The sequence below is a fragment of the Mesocricetus auratus genome, unplaced genomic scaffold (assembly GCF_017639785.1).
Source record: "Mesocricetus auratus isolate SY011 unplaced genomic scaffold, BCM_Maur_2.0 Super-Scaffold_100027, whole genome shotgun sequence".
Classification (NCBI taxonomy): domain Eukaryota; kingdom Metazoa; phylum Chordata; class Mammalia; order Rodentia; family Cricetidae; genus Mesocricetus; species Mesocricetus auratus.
The window spans coordinates 10,799,114-10,826,668 of NW_024429208.1; the positions used below are offsets into that span (position 1 = coordinate 10,799,114).

Consider the following 27,555-nt stretch of genomic DNA (forward strand, 5'->3'; position numbering starts at 1 on the left):
AGAAAATGGACAGAAATAAAAGACAGCAAGAGACTCAGTAGAAAGCATTTTCTGATGTCGCGATGGGGCCGGTTAGGAAAGACTGAGACCCACAGGGAAGGCCATCAGGAAGGTCAGGTTGGGACTCTCGGGCACTGGCTGGTGACCTGCCCTACCCACATACAGATGCTTATGGTAATAGCATCCATCATGCCATGGGCAACCACTTCTGATTTTACCATAGCAAAGAGTGTCATTAATGTCTTTAAACCAAGTCTAGTGAATAGAATTCCAGAAACCCAGAACCAAAGAGGAAAACTCATCCTTAAGATTCTGTTCTTTGGGATTGCTTTTGGCATCAGAGGCAGGACTCACAGGGGATATATTAGGGGACATTATGAGGACGTGAAGGGAGCAATGGCGGGACAGGGAGCCAGGTTGAACCTCTCACCAGGGCTTGAGCTGCCGTCTAAATACAATCCCTTCCCCTCCCCGCCACAGAAGGTTCAAGACAGTTCCTTAGCACTGTAAACAGATTGAGTTAGGTCCACCTTGGTTTTATGGCATGATCTCACTCAATCAACAGGCTATAGACTTTAATTGCACTTGTAAGATACCTTAACACAATGCTGGACATGGTGGCACATTCCCGTAGTCCTAGCTACTAGGAAGACTATGACAGGATGATGGGCTGAAACTAAGAGTTCAAGACCAGTCAGGGAAATATGATAGGACCATGCCTCCTACGTCAAACCCTTTAAATACCCTAGGTGTGTGGCTGCCTGAAGAGCTGGGCTATGGCTGAGTTGACTCAAGGCATCCTAAGGGCAGCCCACCTGTTCACGGTCATGCTGTACTCTCTCGTGACTCTCGGCTGCCCTCATCCTCTCCCTACCAGCACAGGGTTTCCCACACTGACCCTCAAGAAGCTGCTGGAACCTTGAGACTGTGCCAGGATGGAGGAGAGGAGGATGACAACAGGTAAATGCAGAGAAGACTCGAAGTTGGAAGTCAGTCTGACATCTGCCTGGTCCGTGTGGCATCTCATTACAGACAGAGATAGAGAGCAGAGTGGAAATCTGGGGAGTCTATCTAAGTCCCTCCTTCCCAGGTATAACCCCATCTCCCATCCTCCTCTGCACCAGCTCCTTTCAATGGCCTGGATATGAGCTCGTAGCACCTGGGGATTTTGTAGACTGAGGTAGAATTTGCATAGCACAAAACAAAACACTTCCAAAGTATGAACTCTAGTTATATTTAATACATTTCAAAGTTGTTGAATCACCTTTTGAATCCCAAAACATTTGCAAGTCCCCAGAAGAAAACCATGCATTCATTACTAGCAGTTATCCCCCCCCCCACAGTTGCCCCTTCTACCGTCTCCCTGCCTGAGTATTGAACCCCACTCCCACCCCATCCCTGTATACATTTTAAAACTTAGCCTCATAACACGAGCTAGGGGGCTGGAACCAGGTCTTCCTTCACAATGTTGGGACTGTAGTTGGGTTTAACCGCCTCAGCAAGTTCCCGGGCATACATCTCAAGTCGGCCTGTCATCTGAAAACAAAACATACATACTTGGGAAGATTGTCTATTCCTCGATTGTCACCACATCTGGCCACTAGGGGGCTGCCACGGGGCAGAGAATATATCCAGCATGCTGATTGCCAGGGCTGTTTCAGACAGCAATAAAGAGGAGCAATTGCATTATGACCTCTGCATGGATGCCAGGGAAGTTGAGGGGTGCGAGATGACTCACACAGCCCAGCCCACTTGACTGTGACCCTCTCGGTCCGGGAGGTGTGGTCAGGCCTGAGGCAGGATGGAGGAGAGGGGAATGAGCTCACATTCATCATCACTGGGAAGGCTTTTGTTTCCAGAAAGGGTCTAAAGAGGAAACCACTCTGCTTGTTACTCCTGGGGATACCTGGTAAAAAGAGCTGGCCACATCCGTGGCTCCAACTTCTGACTGAAGTGGAACCCTGCATTAACCTCGGCTGCCCAAGAAGAGGACAGGGAGACCTTCTCATGGGCAGTACCTCATCTGTCCAATGAGAATCTGAGTCTCTGGGATATGAGCAAGGACTCACACTCAGGAATAGAGTCCAGAGTCCACATCTGGGCTCCTCCGGTCACACTTGGCAAAGCCACCCAGGTACACAGAGAGGGGACAGGAATTTTCTGTCTGTGCACTGCTGGAGGCCAGGGTAGCAAACCTTGCAGCCAGGAGCCCTTCCAAGGGTCCCGGCCTCGGCCACCCCTGTGTCATCCCAGCGTGGCAGGCACCTGCTCTCTCACACTGCTGACACCACAGGCAGCATTTGAGACGGCTCCTGAGGCTTAGGGACAGAAGATGTTTGCCCCAAAGGGATCTTGTAAGGTGGAGTCAGAGCCAGGCAGAGATCCAGTTTTCCCATGTGACCCGATTCCCACTATTGTCTCAATGTCTAGACTGTGGAGCCTGGTCACAGGCAGAGCCAGACATGCACATTTATCTTGTGACAAATGCAAATGCCAAGACAAATGCAAATGGAAAGAAAAAATGGATTCCGGAAGCCAACCCACTGTTTTCTCTAGACAAATGAAATTGAGATTAATTTGTGTGAAGACGCCCAGAATCTAAATCAAATGCAAGGAGGATGCATCGATCCCTCTGCCTGTGCATCAGTCCACACGGTGACTCCTCCCACAGCCGGCGGAGTCCTGTTCCTCTGCTCAGGAAGGAGCTGCATAGTGGGGAGTTGGCGCGTCCCTCCAAGGGCCTGTAGAGCAGACCTGGTCTCCGGAGTCCGCAGCTGCAGACTGGATGGGGGCCAAAGCCAAGCAGCAGGGAGGCAGAGGGGGACTTGGGTGCTCACCTTGAAAGTCCAGAAGTCATTCATCTGCTGGCAGAGGTTGAGGTTGAGCTCGGTGACCAGCAACCCGTCCTGATTGCGCGAGAGGCCGGGGGTCCGGCTGCCGTCAGGAGCTGCCAGGTAGCTTGAGCCATAGAAGTAGCCGAGGTCACGATGTGCTTTAGAAACCAAAGGGAAGCAGCCGTGAGCTCATCCACGGTATGGACTGTGAAGAAAGACAGGCAGGCAGGCACACGGCCAGACTCCCGAGAGGAAGCGGTCCTGAGTGCCACCCCCGTGCCTGCCGAATGCCAGTCTCCCTCCTCATGCCTAAAGGCCTCAGAGGGCCGCAGAGCTCACTTTCACGTCACTCTCCCCTCCCTGGGAGCAGCTCGGGGCCACCACAGCTGAGCCAGGTGGCCCCTCTAAGACGGGTTCCAGAACCTGCTTTCCCACATCTCTGTCTGCTCATCGTCTGGACGCATCTGAGGTCGGAACTCTACGAGTTTGGGGTGCCATGTGAGACTTCAGACGGAGGGATCTTTCTGAGGGAGACACACCGAGCCAGGAGAAACACCCTCTTGGTAAATGAAGAGGCCCTTCCCTCTCAGATCCTTGTCTAGAGAGGCCAGACCTCAGGGTTGATTTCTAGCAGAGGTGGGTTGGTGGTGGCCTTCAGATCCCAACCACCTGAGGACCTCAGAACCTGTGACAATCTGTGCTGACTCCGGGGACATCGTCAGCGTGTTGGGTGGGGTGGGGAAGGAAGCAGGAAGATGGGGACCCATGTCAGAGTCCCCCTCCCCACAAGGGGTTCTCCGTTAATTAACAGTTCAGTTCCACACAAGTCCTGGGGAGGCAGTGAGACCAGTCCCATTCCCGTCCGATCCCCATTTGGGGAACCAGGTGGCGGCCAATGAGGAGCCACACCCCAGCCATGGTCTCTCAAACTACACACAAGGAGGCAGAGGAGAGTCAGTGGTGCCTTCCTGGGCACAGGCTGTGCAGCAGACCCCGCCCAGAGGAAGTAGGTGGAGCAGGGAAGATGAGGCCCAGCAAAGGGAAAGTTCATGAACATACCTTTCTTTCCATCTCCAGAAGTGAACTCATTGGGGTAGTGTTCCTGTGAATTAAGTGCAAGGCCAAGATGAGCCTCTAGGTGGCAGCACTAGGACAGTCATTGCCCATCACCCAGCCAGCCCTAGAGCAGCAAGGGCCCAAGCAGGAAACAGTTAAAGGGAGGCTTGGGTCCTCACTCACTGGGCAACCAGCAAGCATTTGGTAAATGTTCAGCAGGCCAGCACTGTGCCTTAGGAAGCCAGCAAGGAATGTGACAGGCACGGCAAGACCCTGAGTTTTGTTTTTGGGTTCATACTCCCGGAGCAGGGAATCACTAGGTACCCGCAATTCTCAGGGCTGGGCAACCTGCCTGATGAAATAACACCCCGCCTTGTCTAAGAGAGAGAAGAGAAGAGAGGAAAGGAAGGGAAGGGAGAGAAGAGAGGAGAGGAGAAGAGGGGAGAGGACAGGCAGGATTAGAAGAGGCCCAAAACAAAACAAAACAGAAGGAAACGACCAGATCGAGCCGTTTTCTCTTGGCACCCTAAGGTTTGTACGCAGAGGGGGCAAGAGGACAGGCGAAGCGTGCCATCCGAGGCATCAGTCAGTGACCCCTTTCCTTAACCGCACCTCAGACACATACCTGACCCACGCGGTTAATGGCACAAGTGAAGCAGTGATTGGCAATGGCCGCGTTCCTGGCTTCGATTGGCCACAGGGACTCACTGTGGGGTGAGGGAGAAGCAGATTGGAGCCCTCTCGGCCCGGCCCATAGATGCTCAGCCCTAAGACACAGCCCGGCTGTGTGCAGAGCTGGGCATGGCACCAATTTAGCGCTTAGGAAGCTGAGGCAAGAGGTCTGTGAGTTAGACAGCAGCCCAGGTGACACAGTGAGGACCAGGCCCGCCTAAGTTCGCCGGACAAACAGACCTACAGCTCATCAGCTTGTCAACACCTTGCTTAACCAATAGTAGCTTCCTAAGGAATGCCAGCTAAAGGCAGAATCCATACTGGGGGCCAGAAAGAAGGGAATACCAACCACTTACACAAATAATTATATGTTACTTAAGAAAATTTCCCAGAACCACACCAGCCTAATAAACTAGTTGCTGTCGTTTTTCTCTCCTCTGTGACTACCCTTGCCCATAGACCAAAAAAAAAAAAAAAAAAAAAAAAGTCAGAGAATTCTGACCACACAAAGCAGAGGGACACATATGTTCTCATTGCTCATAGTTTTTATTTTATTTTTTTTATCACCATGTTTCATTATCCTCATAGTGGCTCCTTTTAGTGTCACTAACCCATAGAAGAAATAGGTTGAAATTGAATTAACCCTGCCATTTCTTCCTTCCTTTCTTTTGTTTTTGTTTTTGTTTTTGTTTTTGTTTTTGTTTTTCTAAACAGGGTTTCTTTGTGGCTTTGGAAGCTGTCCTGGAACTAGCTCTTGTAGACCAGGCTGGTCTCAAACTTGGCCTGCCTCTGCCTCCCGAGTGCTGGGATTAAAGGCGTGTGCCACCACCGCCTGGCAACCCTGCCATTTCTGTTGCTGCCAACTGCTGTGTTATGAATACCGTCACCACCACTACCACAAACGTCACCTCCTCAGGCTACAATCCTACAAGTACCATTAACTGGTAAGGGACACGAACCCGTCCTATGAAGCGCACTGGTCTCCCAGAGACCAGTACAGCATTTCCAGCACACCAGCTCCTTGAAATCTGAAGGCTGGGCAATTCTTAGCCAAGGAAGGAAAAAAAAAAACAATCATTTTTTCAATAAGGCTGCAATAAGGTTATGTGCATATTACATTAGGTTACTTCTTTCTGTTTGCCTAACTGCAGCTAAGGAAAAGTTCAAGAGCTGCGTGAGGTAGCTCTCTGGGTTTTCTCAGAAGCCAGTCCATACCCCAGTGCCCAGGAAGTACACTTGAGGCTCCTCTAGGGAAGGCTGAGGGGAAGATGGCGTTCCCCAGATGTATTTTAAGGATTTTTTGTTACACTTTATTTATTTATTTATTTTGCATGTATGAATTTGGAGGCGAGAGAACAACTTGTAGGAGTTGACCTTCTCCTTCTACCTTGTGGGGCCTGGGAATTGAACTCAGGTCATCAGGCTTCGTGGCAGGTGCCTTTGCCCTGTAAGCCATTTTTTTCACTCCCTTTCCAAAGGTCAGCACCTAACCCTATCCCCCCTTCTAGAAGCGGGGATGCTCCATGAGGTGACCCCAAGGTTCCATCCACTAAGACCCAGTGGATGGACGACTCATGGACATCTTGCCTTTCAACTGATAGTGGACACTTGGCTGCATTCAGCACTCCAGGAGATGTATTTTCAGAGTGGAAGCCCCAAGGCAAGACCCAAACTCTGCTCTCCCATCTTACTGCCCCAAAGCAGCCCTCCTAGACCCAGACAACACCTCCACATGAACCCAGCGCCAGCCACGGGATAACTGAACTCTAGGTCTGTTAGGGGCTTGCTGTGAAATCTGACTGCGGATGGGATGCTATTCAAAAAACAAGCCCCCATGCTTCAAAGCAAAAGTAAATTAAATGCTGTGTCTGACATTTAGAAGACACTGGATACAAAATCCATTGAGAGCCTAGAGCTTTTCCCACGACCCCAACCCTACTGGGACAGAACACAGACATCATAGCCACAGAATAGAAGCCAGCACTTCCTGCTGTACCCATCCATCACCCTTAGGAGGAAGGCAGTTCCAGGTTGGGATGTTTGCCCATAAATTCCTGGAGCCCTTTTAACTTGTAATGATACTCTGAAATCGCCTAGGAGATACACTTCTGAGAATGTACCTGAGGGTATTTCCAGAGAGGCGTGGCTGAGGAGTGCCCCACCCTTATGCAAACGTGGGTGGTACCATGCCATGGACTAAGGTCTTAGAATAAATGAAAAGGAAGGAGGAGACAGGTAGCTGAGCATTCAAGGCTGCCTCCTCCCTGCAGACACGACCTCACTCTCCTACTGTCATGCTTCCCCGGCCAGGGGCTGAACCACAAAACCGCCTGCTTTCAAAAGAAACTCCCTTTTCCTTTCAATTACTTCTTTTGGTCCTGATGACAAGAAAAGTATTCAGATAATTGATATTGGAAGTGGGGCGGTTGCTTTGAGAAACCTGACTATATATAGTTCATGGGCCTTTTGAGGGAATGCTGACGTTTGGAACTGTGGCCCAGAGATGCCATAGAACATTCTTAAGAGAGTTAATGGGCCACTGTGGTCAGAATTTAAAAGGCCTGAATGCTGATATAAACTCAGGTGGTTAAGACTCCGTTCGTTCATGAAGTATCTAGTAGGGACGAATACGACTCTATCAGGAAGTAGGGTAGACACCATCCATTTTAGATTCTGGCAAAGAAGGAGGCTATATTTATGCCAACATACTTTAGCTGGGATCTTGAACAAAGCTGAATTCAAAATGAATTTGTCTGGTCAAGGAAATTTCAGGATAGCAGAACATTCAAGTTTTGGCATGGTTACTCCTCTCTGCTCTTACCTACGTTTATGGGGATAGGGAAAATAGAAAGTGTGAGGAAAGAGGGGAGGAATAAAGGAGACAAGGGTGCCTGGAGGGTAGAAACCAGCTTGTAAAAATCAAATTTACTTGAAACGAAAGAGACTGAATTGAGAATGCCCCTGGAAAGGCTTCTCTGCTAGAAAGCCACTGTTTTGGAGAGTGTTCCCCCAGAACCAGGCACCCACTGTGGCTGTAGTAGGATATTCAGGCTACATCTCAAGCTAGCAACAGCATCTGGCAGCACTGTTTGTATGGTTTCTCAGGTGTGCAAATGCAGGAGTTATAGGGCCATGATGGCTTATATCAAGATTCCAGAAAGCCACGGAAGCCTGGCAGTGTGCAGCAGGGTCAGACTTCTTGCAATGGGGCCCTTAAAGGGCAATGAATAAAGCTATGGAACCTAAATTGTTATGGAGACCCCAAGACACTGGAGATGCGTGGACTGTAGGACATCAACTGAAGAAATCTGCAGGCATGGGAAGGAGCTGGTCCAAGACAGAGACAGAACTAAAGGGGTGGGCCTACTCAAGGCTGTAGGAGTCCAGGTCATGCCATCAAGAACCTCAGAAGCCAGGCATGAAGCTTTAAGACTTGGTGTTTTTTTTTTCTGCTGGATCCCAGTCTTGCTTGGTCTTATCTTTCCTTGCTATGCTCCCTTTTAAAATCGGAGTGTTTGTGCTATGTCACTGTACATTGGAATTGTGACCCCACCCCCACGGAGATTCACAGATTTCCTTGAGTCTCAAAAGAGACTCTGGGTTTCTGAACAATGTTGGAACTGTTAGGAAGACTGTAATGTGAGACAAGCATGAGGTTATTGCGTGGGAATCAGGATTTACAAATGGGCGTGGTCAGCGCCGCAGGTGCATCTGGCAGATCTCTCACTACATGAGGCCTGAGGACCAGAAGTGGAATGTTATGAGTTAAAAGTCATGTGTTTGAGTGTCAAGTACAAGGAGTGGATTTGTGATCGTTAATCTGCATTGCCAACTTGACAGGATTTGGAATCACTTCCGAGACATTCTCTTGGTGAGTCTTTGAAAGCATCTCCATAGATATTTAAAAGAGAAAAACAGGCCTACCCTAAACCCTAAACCTTGTCAGTATCAGACCATGAGCAGGGGTCCTGGACTAAATAAAAACTGGGAAATGAGAGAAACAGTTGAGTACCAACACTGATGTCCCTTTGCTTCCTGACTACAGATGCAATGTGGCCAACCAGCCACCTCAGACTCCTCCTACCTTCCCCACCATAGTGGCCTAAACCTTCCAGCTATGAGCCAAAATAAACCCTCCCTTCTTTGAGTCTTGTTAGCCATTCATTCATAGCCACAAGAAAAGTGACAAAGAGACCTGTAAATCTCCCAGAGCTTAGCCAAATTGGAAGGGAGAAGTGGCAGGGGCACAGCCATGTTGGTTATCTCAGCCTACTCCCTACCCTACAAGTCCCGCCCACATGCTCACCTACTCCATCCCTCAGCGACACCACCACAACACAGCTTTACCTGTACTGGAAGGTGAAGCTGGTACCCAACACTTCCCGTTACATACTATTGAAGGGAACCTTTTCACTGGTTAAATCAAGTCTCCCGGGTTATCCCCTGTTCCTCTGGGTAGCGTTACTTCCTCTGCACCACTCCTCTGGAGGGATGCCCTTCCTACTGGACATTTCTTCCCCCCACCCACAGAAACACTGATTAAATGTGCAACATCCAATCACAGGGCTTCGATCTAGACATCACGATGATCATACTTGTTTCCTACTGTTTACCAAACCCATGTCTGAGCCCCATGGGTTGACCCTGGGCCTAAGGTGGTGAATGAGGCCCAGAAAGCCACCACCCTCCCAGAGCTTTCCCACCAAGTGACCTGAGTTCTCCAATGGTGGCGGAGGGATTGAAGATGATCTCTGCTCCATTGATACTGTACATGAGCCAGTTGAGGGGGTGATGCCGCCCATAGCAAATGTTCACTGCGATCCTGCCGAACTGTGTCTGGAACACGGGGTGGCCCAGGTTTCCCTCCATGTAGTAAGTTGACTGAAAAGCACAGAGAGCTACACATTGGGGCCTCAGAGCTGAAACAGCTCTGCTGCCCTTAGACTCGGTAGAAGGGAATATCACCAGCAGTCTAAAATTAGCATTGGTGTGTGACTCTATTTTAAGTTCCAGAATTGCAGTGTTAACACACACACACACACACACACACACACACACACACACACACACACACACACACCCCAGACACAATAACAAAGCAACCCCAAGGGGAAAACACAATGGCCTAGTATTTAACCCACGGTCTGCTTTGTGGTATATCACATGATTTCCAGGGTAACCTATGGTAAGTTTTCAAATCGTGATACAAGAAAAGGTTGTGATTAGGTTAATGTTAACACGAGTTACCAACCACACATCCTTTACTACTAGAGGTGAGAACACCCAGACCCGCCCACAGCAACTCTTCCTTTTTGGAAACTGTATGTCATTTGAATGTGTTTGGGACTTTCCCAATTGACTAAGACTAAATCTGAGAGTAAAACACACACTCTCCACATGGCAGCCTGGGCATCCGCCTAGCGTTCCCTGTAGGACAAGCAGATGGCAGCCTTCTCCCCCCTCTTCCTCTCCCCTGCCTGAGCCGTGAGGCTTGCTCCTTCCAGGACTTGATGGGACAGAGTTGAAGGGAGGCTGGGGGGCAAGTTGAGCCCTGAGCAGATCTGCTCTTGGAGCTTGTGGCCTCCTCTCACTGATTTCAAAACCGACCGAGTTCAACAGCCACCAGGATATGTACACATCGTGGACCCTGAGCAGATCCTGCTGTACTCAGGCCAGGGGTGTCTGCGGGGAGCTAACGATTAACCCAGGGGTAAACAGATGAGGAGTGCATCTGTTCCACCCCACCTCCAGCTGCTACTTAGAAACGCCATCTCTTCTGTCTCCTGAGCACAATAGATGGTTTCTCACCTTGTTGACTGAAAGCAGCCTAAATCCCCAAACCAAGGATGTGTGTGGGGACTAAGCATGGGCCAGCACATCCTGAACTATTGGTCCTCTTGAAACATCAAGTTCAAATTCAGATTTAGTATCCTGGCGTTATGTAGAGTTCATTTTCCTCTTTAAATGCCCTCCCCTGGCATCCCACTTCGTGTGAACCGGCATTTACCAATGAAAACAACCCCTCTCCCAGAATTCTTCTCACCTGTGAGCCTCTGGAGTCCTGTGCAAGCACCGTTGTACACAGACACATTCATAGACACCTGAACATGAGTCAGCTGAGATACCACGTAAGTCACAAAGAGCAGCACTCGATAAAACTAGGATTATGCCATGGTTTCCTAGGAGCTCAGAGCCCCTTTACAAGGGCTCACAGGCATAATCTCTTATCTGTGCACTGTTGTATTTGCAATTCAGTTTATAAACCGATTACCTCAAGGGAACATTTTGAAAGTCAAATCAAGTCCCTGCACACACATGACCAATGTATAAATTCCATGTTGCTAAAAGTTTTTGTGACTCTAAGTATCTCATGTCCATGCAATGCAGGCAATGTTATCAGACTCTCTGGACACTACAACAGTACTATCTTTCAGCCAACACATGTCACAGCCTCCCATACAGAATTTCTCCCCCAGGGAAAGCCCACTGAGCTCTAATTGGCACGCACCTCATTGAAGTCGCCCACTCTGGGGATGTGGTTCTTCCTGGTCTTCCCCATGACCAGTCCCGAATTGGAGATCACCACCGCTGTGTTCCACAGGACTCCACCGTGATCTCCATCTCGTTCCAGAATCGGAGACACCACCACCATGTTGTGCCTCTTTGCCAGCTGGGGAATCGAAAACCATAAAGTTCCTCTTTCAGTTAAAAAAAAAACTGGAGAAGAATTTAACAATGTCCCTAAATAATTAGACTTAGTTTTCAGCTGTTACTTAAAGAAAAAAAATTTAAGTACTAAATGTCAGTGTTGTTTTGATGCCTACAGCTGGTTATGTATGAATAACCACACACCTTTAATTCTAGCATTCAGGAGGCTACCCTGGTCTACACAATGAGTTCTAGGCCAGCCAGGACTACATAGTAAGACCCTGTGGGGAGAGGGAGGGAGTGAGGGAGAGGAAGAGAGAATGAATATGAATATGAATAATCATCCTTGTGTAATGCCAGGATGAAACTATGAAGTGATATAGGCACTCTAGGAAAATATATGAATTTTCTTTAATGTTAAACAAAGAACTATGACACAATACCACTTGGGCATATATATCCAAAAGACTGAGAAAGCAGGCACCCAGTGAGACAGGTCTGTGTGACAATGAACCCATAGTCAGAGACGCAATATTTGTTATCATTAAGAGTCATGATGTGCCGGGCGGTGGTGGCGCACGCCTTTAATCCCAGCACTCGGGAGGCAGAGGCAGGCAGATCTCTGTGAGTTCGAGGCCGGGCTGGACCGATAGCCTCCTAAACAATACAGAGAAACCCTGTCTCATAAAAAAAAAAAAAAAGAGTCAAGATGAAAGGCAGAACAAAATGTGGGACTCAAAGACAATGAGATTTTATCCGTCCATGTAATCCAAGGAATTCCTATCACGTGCTGTCAGACTGATGAACCTTGAGGGCATTGTGCTAAATGACATCATCCTGTTAAAGTGCAATATATATTTTTTACCTATAAAGGAGCCCTGGAGTAACGAAATTCTCAGACGTAGACATTCACGGACATAGAAAGTAGAACGTGCTTCTCAGGGGCTACAGGGGAGAGGGACCAGGAGACTCTCCAATGAACACGGTGTTTTAAATTCCTGATGCAAGAGTTATAATGGGGACAGCCGGGGGACACATAAGCATGGCAGACAGCAAGCTTTACATTCTTCATACAATAAAAAAAAAAGTAATTGGATTCTTAAGTTACCAAAGCCAAAAAAAGGACACAAAGGCTGGAAGAGGCCACGGTGGGGGTGGGGTGGTTTGAATAGGTATGGCCCTCATAGACTCATGTGTTTGAATGCTGGCCTATAGGGAGTGGTGCTATTAGGAGGTGTGGCCTTGTTGGAGGAAGTATGTCACATGGGGTGGGCTTTGAGGTCTCATATGCTCAAGCTATGCCCAGTGTGGGACTCAGTTCTCTTCCTGCTGCCTGTGGATCAGGATGTAGAACTCTCAGCTACCTCTCCTGCACCATGGCTGCCTACATGCTGCTGCCATGCTTCTTGCCGTGATGATAATGAACTAAACCTCTGAAACTGTGAGTCCCAATTACATGTTTTCCTTTATAAGTGCTGCCATGGTTATGGTGCCTCTGTACAGGATTAGAAACCCAGACTAAGACAGGAGGTGTCCTGTAGGGTGGGAGGGAAAGCTCGGAGGTCCATGGGATCAAGATACATTGCATGCATGTATTAAAGTGTCAAAGAGTAAATGAAAGATACTTAAAAATAAAATAGAGTCAGGTATGGTAGTTCACACCTATAATCCTAGCACTTGGCAGGCAGGGGTGAAAAAAATATGAATTTGAGATAGGTTAGGTAACGTAGTGAGTTCCAGGTTACTAAACCTAGAGTCATCTAGGTTTTGAGATGTCTCAAAAAGATTTGTGATTGCCGGGCGTTGGTGGCGCATGCCTTTAATCCCAGCACTTGGGAGGCAGAGGCAGGCGGATCTCTGTGAGTTCAAGGCCAGCCTGGTCTACCAAGGGAGTTCCAGGACAGCCTCCAAGACAATACAGAGAAACCCTGTCTCGAAAAACCAAAAAAAAAAAAAAAAAAAAGATTTGTGATGAATTATCATTATTTTTTTCATCCCTACCAAGACACCTTGCCACATAGTCCTTTTTATGCTCTTATACCAGAATAGTAGAGACCAGGTAACTCATAGAGAACAGAGATTTGTCCTTGGAGTTCTGGACCCGAGGAAGTCAAACGCGCAGCAGCCAGCCACTGATAGGCCTCCGTGCGGAATCGTCCCAGAGTGGAGGGGAGAGAGGAAGAAGAGGCTGAGCTTGCTTGTATAAAAAGAAAACCACTCTGGAGCTACTGATGCAAATCCACTCACAGCGGTTTAATCCCCCACAACCCGACCGCCTCTGTAAGATGTCGCCTCTCAGTATGCCACCTCTATAAGATGCTTCCTCACACACTCACATTTCTAACACATTACGTATTCCTAACCCACCAACTCAAGCCACAGCAGCACTAAGTATGGGCTTCAGGACCCTCTGACTGAGTAGCTTCAGATGGTCACTTGTCCTCAGCACTACCTGAGCCACTGTTACCTGTGACCTTAATGAAGGCCCCTGGTCCCTCTTGATGTTGACAAGTGTTCCCTGGCCCCAGCTCTAATCACGCTCTCCCTCTAGCCTTAATCTAGGCTTACCAATGGAAACCGTCCTCATCCGGTCCCCTTTGTTTTACCACAGCAATAAATCAGTAACGCGATGAGAGGTTTCCCCCATAGCTTGAGAGAACAGATGCTTAGAATCACCATTTTGTACTAATAAAAATCAGTTTGGCTATGTTTGTGCCCCAGACTCCCTCAAGCATAGTACAAAGTCTCTGTGAAAACAGAGGCATGAAAGTGTGGCCGGTAGAACCGAGAATAAGGACACGTTACCACCAGTAATCCCTTGACTAGCATGGGTTTTTCTGATAGCGGCTTTCCTGACATAATTCACACGGCACAGAATCATTCTTTTAAGGTGTATATAGATCATCGTATTTCCAGAGTTGTGCAACTGTCACGACAAGCTAGTTTTCAGACATCCTGATCACCCCTCGTGGGACCCCTGCATCCTTTATCCGCCACACCCCTTTTCTCACCCTCTTGCCCTGACTTTCTTTCTTCTCCCTGTCGTCTCAGATTTGACTATTCCAGACAGTTTGTACGATTGGGATCAGATCACTTGTGTGACAAGATTTTAATGGGGGGTGGGGGAATGAAAACCAATTTCTACACCATGAGACAGACCTCGTACTGAAGCTTTTGTTGAATTACACAAATGGCAAGTGGGGCGGGCATAGGTCTAGAAAAGATAAATGTCTCTTATCCCCGAGTGCCAGCTCTGCCATTGGCCAGATTTTCCATGCAGTCATTCCAAACCGCCTCTCTGTGGGCTGTGGCTCTGTCACCAAACAGAGCCAAGGAGGGCTCTCGTAGCCCTGAAACTGGGAGCTTAAGTGAAAGTAGACCCTACTACAACAATGAAAGCGACGAGGTCCCATCTAATCTCATCTGGTAAAACAAGCACAGCTGTGTCTCCCACAGCGAAGGGGAACTTCTGACAGCTGTGGCTGTGCCCTGCAACCCGTGTGGGTTTGCCAGCCACTCCTCCCCACCCTCCACTCTCCCTTCCCCCACCCCCCACCCCCTCTCCACCCCCCACCCCCCACCACCTGCACAGTTCATGTGTTACCTTCTGACAGAACCTGGTGGTCAGACCATCCTCCGCCGACTCCGCAAATTCTGTCCAGGGCAGTTTCTCTCGTGTACAAAAAGCAAAAGGCATATCTGTAAAAAAAAGAGAGAAAGGTTAGAATCACACGGTCCCTAGTGAGTGTCACCACTGGGGTCCTTCTTTTCCTGGGGACAGAGAGACTTCTTTGGAAATAAGCTGTTTGATGATACTACAAACATTTGAAAACTACTGGGCAGGAGGCACATGTCCAAAGGCACTGACTCCAGGATCTCTAGATAGACCTTGCCAGGGCTTACAGGTGGAAATATTTCATTGAACTGCGTTTTGTCGATTATTTGTTTTTATTCTGCTATGTGTTTGTGTGTGATGGGGGGTGCTGAGTTCGAACTCTAGTCTTCAGGCAAACTAATCACTCTAGCTAGCACCGACTACACCTCCACACTTCTGCTTTTTCGGTGCTAAGGATTAAACCCAGGGCCTTATGCATGTTGCGCAAGAGCTCTACCACCAAATCCCGTCTCTGAAGCTAAAGTCGCTGGTTTGCATTTGCTTTTGCCCAATACAGGGTACATACGCACACATGTAGTACATACGTGCACATACAGGAACAGTAGAGAATGTGCGTCATCCCCACACATACGATGCTCACAACAGCACTGTTCAGTGCATGGGTCAGAGGGATCACACTGAGAGTGGACCCTGGGACTCTCAGCTGTGTATGATGTTATTATACTACCCCTGGGCTCATCTGACGTACTCTAATAATAATACAGCTACCTTTATGTTGACCACTGTGATATGCATTCTGATATCTCCTCACGGCTAACCGTGTCTTCCTTGTCCTGGAAGCAGCTTGGTGGAAGGGCATCTATCCAGCACTACACAAGGCTTAGCTAGAGTTAGACTCTGCACTACGGAAAAACAAATGTTTTCCACCACTAGTTGGACTGAGGATCTCGCTGCTCACTTCCTGGGAATTCTGGGTTCACTCTCTTCGTTGTTCACTCTCTGCCTCTTGGCCCTGGTTGTTTCCTCCTGAGCAGTTTGGTGTGTCGCTGTTTGTTTGTTTTTTTCTTGATTTGATGTACTGAACATGTTGACTGGGCCCATTCAGGTTTTCTTTCTTTCTTTTTTCTTTTTTTCTTGTTTGTGCTTTGAGACAGGTTTCCTCTGTGTAGCCTCGGCTGTCCTAGAACTCTGTAGACCCTCGAACTCAGAGATCTACCTGCTTCTCTTCCCCAAGTGCTGGGATTAAAGGCTTACATCACCACTGCCTGGCCCCACTCCGTGCTCTCTGGCTTCCTGTCTTACAGGAGCCCATCTCCTTTTGTTTTAAAATGACCAGCCGAATGGATGTTTCCAGATGTTTGCTGTTGCTCTTCTGGTTCCAAACCAACCCATTTTTGAGACACACGTGACCTCATGACATGGCCTGGTTGTGTTTAACCAGCATCAGCATGGAGTTTGTGGCATATTTAGAAATCATGACAATAGCCAATGGTGACCAAACATGACACCTACCATGGGAATGGGCAGCTCTACTCTCAGGCCTTGCAAGGCTGGTGCGATCGTTTCCCTTTCACATCAAAGAACGAGAACCCACAGCTCTACATGTCTCCCAGTCTCAGTAAGCCTGATCTGAAGGCTACATCAAGCAGGCATGCTACAAATAGCACTGTCAACCACCCAGATACACAGCAGGCAAAAGATGTCGCCAACAGAGTCCAGGAAGCCTTGGTTTCAGGCTCAAGATTCCCTTAAGTCCTGTCAGTCCAGACAAGAGAACTATTTTAAGGAGTCCTGCAGAAGAACTGCTAATAACAAAAATATTCCCTAATGACCATTAATTCTCAGCTTCCAGAACATAAGAAGTGACTTAAGTGTCCCCAGAGAACAGCACTTCCCATGCTGATTTCATTTCAAGTTGTTAAGGGTTCCAAATTCCTGTTTCCCTTTCAATGGCTTCTTTCCTGTATACATAAATATCCCGACACAAATAAATTTGCCAAAAGAAGATATAGAATGGATATTAAAGGAAGCAGGGGCTACAAAATTTGAGTAAGTTTTTTTTTCAACTAGAGGGGGAAGGGTTTCACATTCTCAGACCTAACATTGAGTCAGCTTCATGACTGAGACATTACTTTGTTCCTAAGAACTGCTGGCCCAGAGGAAAACACACTGATTACACAAGACAGAGTGTTATACCCTGGTATGTAGAGCTCAGGGGGTAAGGCACGATGGTTCTGAGTTTGAGACCAGCCTGGGCTACATAGAGAAATCCTGTATCAAAAGAACAATGCCAACGAAGGAGACAGTTTATGGTCTTGGAAGGTGCTTAGTTACTTTGTTATTGTTGTGATAAAAATATCATAACCCAAACAATTTACAGGAGAGTTGATTTTGGCTTACAGTTCCAGAGGGAGAGTCCGTGGTGGCCCAGGAGATATGGCAGCCGGTAGGCAGAGCAGGAAGCTGAGGGATCACATTTCTGATCTCACACACACATAGGCGACACACACACACACACACACACACACACACACACAGAGAGAGAGAGAGAAAGAGAGAGAGAGAGACAGACAGACAGAGAGAGAGAGAGAGAAAGAGAGAGAGAGAGAGAGAGAGAGAGAGAGAGAGAGAGAGAGAGAGAGAGAGAGAGAGAGAGAACAGGAAGGCAGTGAGCCTAGGCCGCTGGCCTCTAGTAACCTGCTCCCTCCAGTAAGGTTGTATCTTCTAACCATTCTATTGCTTCCCCAAACAGCACCAATAACTGAGGACCAAACTCTCAGCCACCTGAGCCTATGAGGGACTTTTCTCATTCAAACAACCACAGATGGCCACATTATCTAACAGGACAGGGTACCAAAACTGCCTTAGGAGTCTCCAGAGTCTCCCAAAGGAGGAAGCACCTCTGCTAAGCATTGATGGTTGAGCATTAGTTCCAGAAGCACTGAAGCAAAGAGTTGGCTATATCATCCAACATAGGTTTTAGTGGTTTTGTATATCAGGGATTACTGTAGTCACTGTAGACAAGCTGGGCACAGGGAAGCAGGGATCTAAAAAACAAACAAACAAAAACCCCAACAAATGCAAGCCATGGCTCCCTGGGTCTTAATGTCTAATGGACTCTACAGATAAGAGTCAAATAAGAGGGGAGGGATAAATGTAGCAAGGACAGGGAGAATAACATAATGACCACCATGTCTTTTGTCCTCTGTCTCTTCTTGGAAGGAAGGTAGATTTTCTTCTAGAGAACCTGACCAGTCTGAAGGAAGTAACCAGGAGAACTAACATTGGAATTACCTACGCCAGATCATCTTAAACAGTACTCAGAGGGTTAAGTCTCTCCCAGAAACTCATAGTTGAGTTTCAACTCTTTATTCCTCAATCTTAACAATATAATCAGATGTAAGAAAGGGGGTCAGCTTAGAACAAGGAAGGACCACACAAGCAGACAAAACGTTACTTAATGTTAGCATCCTTGGAGGTAAGAGAAGATGTCTCAAACATCTTCTGATGAAATAAGGACTTTCAGAATAGAGGAACTCCCACGAATCCAGAATATGACAACAGAAAGGGAAGAATGAGGGCTGGGGGAGATGGCTCATTGGTAAGGGACACGTTCTCCAAGCAGGAGAGCCTGAATTTGGATTCCTAGGGCCCACATTAAAAAGCTGGGCATGCTAGAGAGGTAGGGACGGAGACAGGCAGATTCCTGAAGCTCACTGGCCCCAGAAATCTAGCCAACTTGATGAGCTCCAGGTTCAGTGAGTGTCATGGTTGGATTTTTGTCAATTGACACAACTTAGAGTTATCTGGCAAGAGGAACCTTAACTGAGAAAGTGCCTCCATCAGATTTCCTGGAGGCAAGCTTGTGGGGGCATTTTCTTGGTTCAGTTTCTCCTCCACGGTCTTTGCTTCAGTTTCTGCTTCCAGGTTCCTGCCCTCAGCTACTGCCTCAACTTCCCTCCAGGATGGACCCTAGTCTATAGGATACAATGAACCCTTTCCTCTCCCAATTGCTTTTGGTCATGGTGCCTACTGCAGTGATAGAAAGAAATTAACGAATGCAGAAGTTGGTACCATGTTGTGGGATATTTGCACACTGTGTGAAGATGTATTGCTGTCATTGGTTTACTAAAGAGCTGAATGGCCAATGGTTAGGCAGGAGAGGATAGGCGGGACTTCCGGGGAGAGAGAGGCAGAGGAAGAAGAGTCTGGGCATTTGAATTTTGCCAGCAAACTCTGGGCAGGTTGGACATGCCACACTGAGGAGAGGTAACGGAGCCAACGTGGCAGAATGTAGATTAAAAATATGGGTTAATTAAGTTAGAAGAGCTAGCTGGAAAAAAGCCTAAGCTAAGGCCAAGATTTCATAACGGATAATAAGTCCCCTGCGTCATTATTTGGGGCTGGTGGCAGAAAAGACACACTACAGTACCAAGAGTGGGCTATTGCTGTGACAGACGCTGTTCTTTGAAAGAATGTGGGTAGCTTTGGGACTTTAGATTAGAAAAGTGACTTCAAACTAGAAGCATAGCTTACTGGGCCATCGCAGTAGTAGCTTGGAAGATGGGGCCGAGAGCAACACAGACTTGGAAGGCCCAGGTCAAGAGGTTTTAGTGGAGAACAATATTAACAACTGGGCTGGGCTAGAGAGTGTACCTGTGATATTCCGGCAAAGAATGCTGCTGTTTTCTGCCTTTTTATGGACTTGCCTGAGGATAAATTTAAAAGTAATGGACACATTTCTTTGGTAGAGGAGAGCTCAAGACAGCACGTATTGACTCCGTCATGTGGTTATTAGTAAGCACTCCAGGGCAGGTCTGCGTTAAAGAAGAGAAAGAGGGAGGGGAAAAAAGAAACATGAAATGTACAGCTTGAAAAGTAGAAGCAGAAACGTAGAAGGAAAAGGAGGAAATCCTGGAACTAGGCTGGGGACAGAGCCTAATGGAGTATCAGGAAACGGGGATATAGAGAGGATACAGAGAAAGAAATGTTAAGTAAAAATTGTAAGACAACATTTAATCTGTGCCCATCAGCCCAAGCTAAAACTCAAAACAGCATCAGGTGCACTGAAGTTCACAGCACCAAATAGCAACTCAGTTATTACTTTGTAAAGAGATGGCAACCCATTTTCCCCAAAGACCAGTTTCAATGTCATCCCCTCTGCTTCCAACCCCCCCCCACAAAAGCACTCGGAAGGACCCCAGTGGTACCACTCAGTCACCTTTGCAGTTCCTAATTTACAAGGAAAGCAGCCGTGACCTGACCAATCCTCTCCCTCCTTTTGTTTCTGCTTTATGTTTATAAAGCCAAACTTTCTGTTCAGCTCATCTGAACACTTTCTCTTTTTCTGGAGGGAAGTGGAGCCTGATTCTAGAATAAAGTTAATTAAACTCTAAAATAGCTGAGTGGTGGCTTACACCTTAAATTCCAGCACTCGGGAGGTAGAGGCAGGTGGATCTCTGTGAATCTGAGGATAGCCTGGTTTACACAGAGAGTTTCAGGGCTATGTACAGAAACCCTGTCTCAAAAAACAGGCAAAAAACCCCCAAAACTAAACCTCTAAGATTATAATTTCTCTTTGTCAAAGAATAAAGAATTCAAGAAACAGAGAAAGACCCAAGAATGTATACAGAAGATTCCTTTAAGCGTTTAGAATAATGGATTGAAAAGGGTACATGCAATGGAACACCTCACAAAACTGTAGCAGTATTACAAAACCAAAAGGCCTACTGTCTTCCAGAGAAGAGCAGGCAAACCAAAGACAACGAATGGGTCATAAATCTGAGCAAAGCTGAGCCTGTCAAAAGCACTGGGTGCTGGAGTCCAACGCAACAAACTTGCAAAGACAAAGACTTTCTAGCCTAGAATATGGTATTTGGTGAAACTACCAAGCAAGTTGTAAAGACACAGATTTTCCATACCCGCAGCTATCAAGAGGCTTATCTAGAATGCGCTCCTTATTCTGCCAGTTAAAGAAAATAGAAGGGAAAGGATTACTCCACAGCTCCATAGCCAAGGAAGATCCCTGGGCTATCTCTACGTGGCCAGCAGAGGGCGCAACTAATCCAGACCAAAGCAATTGCAAGCATGTGGATTCTTTTGAGATGAAAATTGATACACTGCTTAATGTGTTTAAACAGGTTAAAGGGATTTAGAAACTGATAGAAAGTGTAAGACAGGCCGGGCGTTGGTGGCGCACGCCCTTAATCCCAGCACTCGGGAGGCAGAGGCAGGTGGATCTCTGTGAGTTCGAGGCCAGCCTGGTCTACAGAGCGAGTTCCAGGACAGCCTCCAAAACAATACAGAGAAACCCTGTTTCAAAAAAACAAAACAAAAAAGTGTAATCCAGAACTTGGATGTAGGACACAATGCAAATTTTGGGGGAAAGAAAGTGATTTAGGAAACACAATGGCTTGGCAGAGCCTGAATGGGGATAGGGCAGGGAAGGAGGGTGGTTATGCTTACCGTGGTAAAGGGCACACAGATAATGCAAAACTGAAAAATTAGGGGACTGGTGACATGACTCAGCGGACAAAGGAGCTTGCCTAGCAACCTGACAACCAGCGTTCAGCCTACAGGTCCTACATGCTGCAGGGAGAGAGCCGGGTTGGTCCTACATGCTGCAGGGAGAGAGCCGGGTTGGTCCTACATGCTGCAGGGAGAGAGCCGGGTTCTGCTGGTTGTCCACTGACCTCTGCGTGATACGTAAACATGCAAGCATGTGCACGCATGTATATATACTCACCACAAATAAGTGTTTGGAAAGCTTAAGATTAGGAAGTAACTACAGAGACTAAAGGACAGTCCCAGGGAACCCACTGATGATGAAAGGATTGCCTGGGAGAACACTTATTTTCATTTTTGATAACAGACTTCGGACTCGTTTTTTATTTCTCTGACAATTAAAGCCTAACAAATAACGTTAAGAAAAGGTACTAGCACCAGAAATGTATACAACAGAAGACTCAGTCTTATATAAAGAGTGCAGCCAGGGGGCCCTGAGCTGCCATTAGGGGGTAAAGGAGACCAGCTGGGAGGAATTCACAAACGTTTGGGTGCTGCTCAGTAGGGAGCATGAACGTAGCCTGTGCAAAGCTGGGCTTGATTCCCTGGGGCTAACAGAGAAAAGGTAACACTGTTGACTCCTGGTGACTTTACCTGGATCCAGGATGATTGAGGGAGAGGGGGAGGGAGCCAGAGAGGGAGGGAGACAGTGGCTCCTTGGTTTCCAGTGCTGTTAATACATTGTCTAGGCCAGCCATTCTGGCATACACCTTTAATCCCAGCACTCGGGAGGCAGAGGCAGGCAAATCTCTGAGTTCAATGCCAGCCTGGACTACAGAGTGAGTGCCAAGACAGTCAGGGCTATAGAGAGAAACCCTGTCTTGAAAAACAAAACAAAATAAAACAAAACAAGAAACCCATCACTACTACCCACCAACAAACAAACCAACAGAAGCAAAAAGCAGATAGAAAACAAGAAGAAAACCCTCAGGCGGTAGATAGTCTTTGAGAGAATACACAGTGGTCTAAAGTTGGTGGAGAAAGAGCCGTGACAGAGACTTACTCCATGCTTCCTGGAAACAAATGATATTGACTCCACACATGGCAGCCACCTCAACAATAGACTCTATGCGCTTGTGGAGGGCAGAGACCTGGCAATTTAAAAAGCAAGGATTAGAATATATTCAGTGCTACCAGCGAAACAACTTAAAAGAATTTACCCCAGTGCTGATAGAACAGCAAAACTCCCCCCTGACCATGTAAGAGGAAGAAAGAAGAGGGTGTGGGTTTAGTGTTTGTCATCTTCATCAGACTGAAACCTGCATGATGGATGGAGGGAGAGCAGCTCTGGGCTCCCACAGATACGGACTCGGGTCCCTCCCTACCCTCCATCCTCCATATACCAACCCCATCCCGCCTCACCCTCCCCCCTTGTGATGGAGAAACAGCATCTTTCTCACGGTGTTGCTGAATGCGTGAATGAGTATGGCTATGCTTCCAGTATGCAGGGCAGGGGTGTGTCCATGTACAGGTACACCTCCTCATACACCCCTCCCACATCCTAGCTGCTGTCTGAATCCAAGGCAGGCCGCATTCAAGGCTTTAGTGGTTTCGCTCTGCCACTTCTGCTATCCTGTAAGATCCGCCCTTCTGACTGGTTTAAATCTTAAATGGACTGGGATGTGCTCTTGGCCAGGAGTGTACCGCCTCCTCCTCACCCCCGTCTTCCAGAGGATGCTACCCTTACAAACTCTCTCGGTCCTATGTGGACACCCCAACGGTAGTACTGTTCCTGCTGTGATATCACAGTGGTTCCTCTGCTATTTGTCACTCAGGGGGCCCTGCAGGCTCCTTGGCAGGGGTGGGGCAGGAGTGGAGGGCATACTTATTATCATTTGTGTCCTCAGCATAATGTCTGCTTCCCGGAAGACAATCAGGCAAGTTTGTTCAAAAAGATGTTGGGGGACGGGCATGCTGACAACCCCGAAAGCACACTTGTTCCTGTGTTCTTAGTCTCCTCCCAGGAGGCTGTGAGCTCCAGTCAGGCAATGTGACACTACATTCTCAGGGCCACCAGAACGCAAAGCATCCGTCTAGGTACAGTGGGGCTGAGGATGTCCCTGTCCCCGAAGCCTGGCGTTCTAGATGACAAATTTATTCACAAACAACAACTCCAGGGAGAAAGGTGAACTGAGAGTCACAGTGTGTGTGTGTGTGTGTGTGTGTGTGTGTGTGTGTGTGTGTGTGTGTGTGTGTGTGTTGGGGATCAAGCCTACAGCCTCACATATACCAAGTGAATATCGCTGACTTATGCCCCTCATCCCTGTCATCTTTTAACAGAACTGGGACTGGGACTCTGTGCAATAGTGCTTGCCTAGCAGACTGAGTTCCTGGGCCTTTTCTCCAGAAACTACACACGCTCTCTCTCTCTCTCTCTCTCTCTCTCTCTCTCTCTCTCTCTCTCTCTCTCTCTCTCTCTCTCTCTCTCTCTCTCTCTCACGTCCTTTCAGCTCTCTTCCACATATATGGAAGTGGAGGACCATTCTGACCTGGAATTCAAGTGACTCGAGATTTCCTGCAGATAATTCCCTAAGAATTATCAAGTGTGCTGAGGTTACCACTTATAGACAAAGCCATCAAAGTTCCAGGAAAACCTTTTCTTTCTTTCTTTCTCTCTCTCTCTCTCTCTCTTTCTTTCTTTCTTTCTTTCTTTCTTTCTTTCTTTCTTTCTGTCTGTCTGTCTGTCTGTCTGTCTGTCTGTCTGTCTTTCTTTCTTTCTTTCTTTCTTTTTTTGAGACAGGGTTTCTCTGTAGCTTTGGAGCCTCTACTGGCGGCACTCACTCTGTAGACCAGGCTGACCTCGAACTCACAGAGATCCGCCTGCCTCTTTAGTGGTGGGATTAAAGGTGTGAGTCACCAATGCCCGGCAAAACCTTGTCTTTTAATACACAGCAGTGACCAGCTGTATTGATGGGGGATGTCCTTCTGTATGCTGCGAGTATGTGTTTCTTTTATTGGTTGATGAATACAGCTGCTTTGGCCTATGACAGGGCAGAATATAGCCAGGCAGGAAATCCAAACAGAGTTGCAGAGGGAAAGAAGGTGGAATGAAGGGATGTCATGCAGTCGCTAGGAAAGCCAGATTGAGGTAACCAGCCACGAGCCTTCGTGGTAAAATATAAACTGTTAGAAATGGGTTAATATATACGTAGAGCTAGTCAGTAAGAAGCCTGAGCCTTTGGCCAAACAACTATAATTAAGAATAAGCCTTAGAGTTGTTTCTTGGGAACTGGTGGGTGGGACGGAAAAAAAAAACCTCCAACTGCGCTGTATAAATAAACCACTTGAATGTGTGGCACGGTATTTTAGGGAGCTGTAAAATATTACCACACCGATGAGCTATACAACCATAACGTCTACCATATTCTCACAACCTGTGGGGTTTCCGGCAGACAGACCTCTGGACATAGTGAGCTCCTGGCTTTATGATAAGCAGAAAAACTCGGATATGATGCTGGTCAGTGCGTCCTGGCAGAGGTGGCTGTGGGCCAGGAAGCATCCTGGGGAGTAAGCTTGAGCTGTCTAAGGGGCGCTTTCCCGCCTGGTGAGTGAAAGTTCGGGCCGGGAGTGGTAAAAGTGGCTGGAGGGTGGGTAGAAAGTCGGGGGGGTGGTGAGTGAGCAGAAGAGAGGAGCTGCAAAGAGGAGGAAAGGAGAGAAGTGACCCAGATGGCCTTCGGGTGCCTGGGCTGCAGACCCCCAGGACAGCCAGCCCAGGACTGTAGGATGCCACGAGCCAGAGCCCGGTTAGATGTGCATTGTTAAAGAGACCGCACCTGTTCTGCCACGGGGGCGGTCGTGGGCAGCGGTATTCTGTTCTGCACCAGCCCCACACGAACGACCTGGGGGCGTCTCTGCTGCTCCTTGGCTGCTTCGAACACGTAGCCCTTCAGCTCGAAGTTTCTCTCCGAGGCAGTTTCTAGAGCTTTCCTGGGCAGGTCAAGCTTCCTGAGAAGGCAGGAGAGAAGAGAAAGAGGATTTTGAAGAGTCTGATGTATTTACCACTGGGTCGGAGAAGGGGGGAACCAGAGATGTAGAGTGTGGGCTGACCATGAGTGAAACCCTGAGGCAGAGCCAACACTGACAAGAATCCCCCTACCTCTCTGTAGCTGTTTGTCAGATAAAGAAGAGTGTGGAGTGTCTCTTGGAAAGCCATCCACACGGCCAAGAGACCTGCAGAGCGGTAGGGCTGGTATGTGAATGGACACTACACTGTTCTCGAACTGGCAGACTCTAGCTTGGAGGAGGCCTGGCCAGGCCTGGCAAAGGGAGGAAGTGCTAACTATCAACAGGCTGGGGTTTGGAATTATAGAGGATCAGGGCAAAGGCTCCAGTCCCAGAGGCCAGCGCAGATAGGAAGGAATTGGCTCCCAAAACTCTGTGTCTGAACCAGGATCAGAGCGCTATGTGGATCCTAGGGTTTGGGCCAGTTGTGCTACCAGAGAGGGGATAGGGAGCTCAGCAGACAGACCTGATGGAGGCCAGGAAGGGGGAGAGAGAGAGAGAGAGAGACAGAGACAGAGACGGAGACAGAGACAGAGAGAGACAGAGACACAGAGACAGACAGAAACAGACAGAGACAGAGACACAGGGACACGGGGACACAGAGACACAGCGGAAGACAGAGAGACAGAGACAGAGACAGAGACACGGAGACAGACAGAAACAGACAGAGACAGAGACACAGGGACACAGGGACACAGAGACACAGCGGAAGACAGAGAGACAGAGAGAGACCCTGCACTCACTGACCCCTCAGGAAGCTGAGTTTCAGAAGTCAGCCCAGAGCCTTAGATACTCCTTCAGCCAGCTCCATGCCTAGCGTGGGGTGGGAGCTGCATGGGTGCTGGGTGGGTTTGATAGGGTGCAGGTGTAAATGCTCACCCAAATTTGTGGTTCATCACTAGCTGTTAGACAATTATTCACCTTCTACCACGGAGACTGTGGGTCAGGCAGCAACTACCTCCCGATGCCTGCTGCATGCCCAGGCCTGGGGTAAAGCCTCAGGGGCACAGTTCACGGCCCAGGGCCAGGAAGGGCTTACCATCTAAAGGCAAATGATTATGAAATACCAAGAACACATCAAAAACTAACCTGACAGGCATTACCTAATAATAATATTTCTCTCCTACTTGAAGTCAGTCTCTTAAAGACATTTCTTTCCAAATCACAGCCCTGTCAGCCCAAGCCCCCTGTCTCCACCCCCCTGGCAGGAGCTTTCCCTGACAGCTGTGAGTTGGGTTCCGCCCCTGACAATCAGCCTGCCTTTCAAACAGTCAAGGCTCCCTTTCCTCTGGCAGGTTAGAAATAGCTGTGGTGCCCACACCTGGCCTCCCCTCACCGTGACTGCCTCAGAGTCCTCCCACCCTTGGGTGGAGGGGACCCTCTGGTGGGTCCCAGTCCCTGGGGATGGTGCAAACAGTCCCACAGCTCCCTGGGAGCTATCCAGTGAGGACATGTGGACACAACATCACAGGGAGGAGGAGGGGGGGAGGAGGAGGGGGAGGAGGGCTCTTCGTGTTGGTTTCCCCAAGGCCCAGGAGCATGCTGTGGTCTCGGCCCAGGGTGATGGCAGGTGCACCTGTCCGTCTCACTCGCTGGTGGACATCTGTGTTTACCACACTCCACAGCTGTCAGTCTTCCAAGCACCGCCATCCTATGTGTTAATCTCCCCTTCCTCCTGAATTCCATCTCTGTCCATTGCTGCTCCCACCTCTGCCTTCCATGAGCCTGAGCACGTGATCATTCCCAGCTCCTTCCCTTGGACCTGAGGGGAGGCGGGCCAGGCTGTGCACACTGCACATCAGCTGCCTTTTGGCATTTGGGTTCTGCATCTTCTGGTTACCGTCTGTAAGATCTCTCTGCCATCCTGTTATTCAAAGGTAGAGATCCCCACTCCCTCCCCTGCCTGCATGCAAGAGTCCCAGATTTACACTGGAGGCAAGGGTCTGATTGGGAGGAGTCTGCGGGACACGGCATGGACGCTGTGAACGACCGACTGGATATGTGCTCCTCCCATCATCTGAAATACTGGAATCCTAATGCCTAGGGCCTAGAACACGACTAGACAGTGAGAGTAACTTCCCTACAAATGGTGTTAACACTTCTATTAAAGTCCAGGATAATGTGGCTTGCCTCCTGACCACACATCTACAGAACAAGAAGTCA

At 48.3% G+C, this 27,555-nt stretch overlaps 1 protein-coding gene across 2 annotated transcripts in view; it reads right to left on the minus strand.

Annotated features, from left to right (window-relative positions):
• Positions 1 to 1,220: 1,220 nt before the first annotated feature.
• Positions 1,221 to 27,555, minus strand: part of Upb1 (beta-ureidopropionase 1) — a 32,039-nt gene continuing 5,704 nt past the window's right edge. For both annotated transcript variants that reach the window (XM_040732440.1, XM_040732441.1), the window contains exons 2-10: positions 25,164 to 25,335; positions 22,394 to 22,481; positions 14,815 to 14,909; positions 11,071 to 11,232; positions 9,274 to 9,443; positions 4,516 to 4,597; positions 3,894 to 3,936; positions 2,838 to 2,992; positions 1,221 to 1,536 (exon numbers count right to left, since the gene is read on the minus strand). In XM_040732440.1, the coding sequence (XP_040588374.1) occupies positions 1,435 to 1,536; positions 2,838 to 2,992; positions 3,894 to 3,936; positions 4,516 to 4,597; positions 9,274 to 9,443; positions 11,071 to 11,232; positions 14,815 to 14,909; positions 22,394 to 22,481; positions 25,164 to 25,335 (1,069 nt within the window). In that variant the 3' untranslated portion in view covers positions 1,221 to 1,434. The remainder of the gene's footprint in view (positions 1,537 to 2,837; positions 2,993 to 3,893; positions 3,937 to 4,515; positions 4,598 to 9,273; positions 9,444 to 11,070; positions 11,233 to 14,814; positions 14,910 to 22,393; positions 22,482 to 25,163; positions 25,336 to 27,555) is intronic.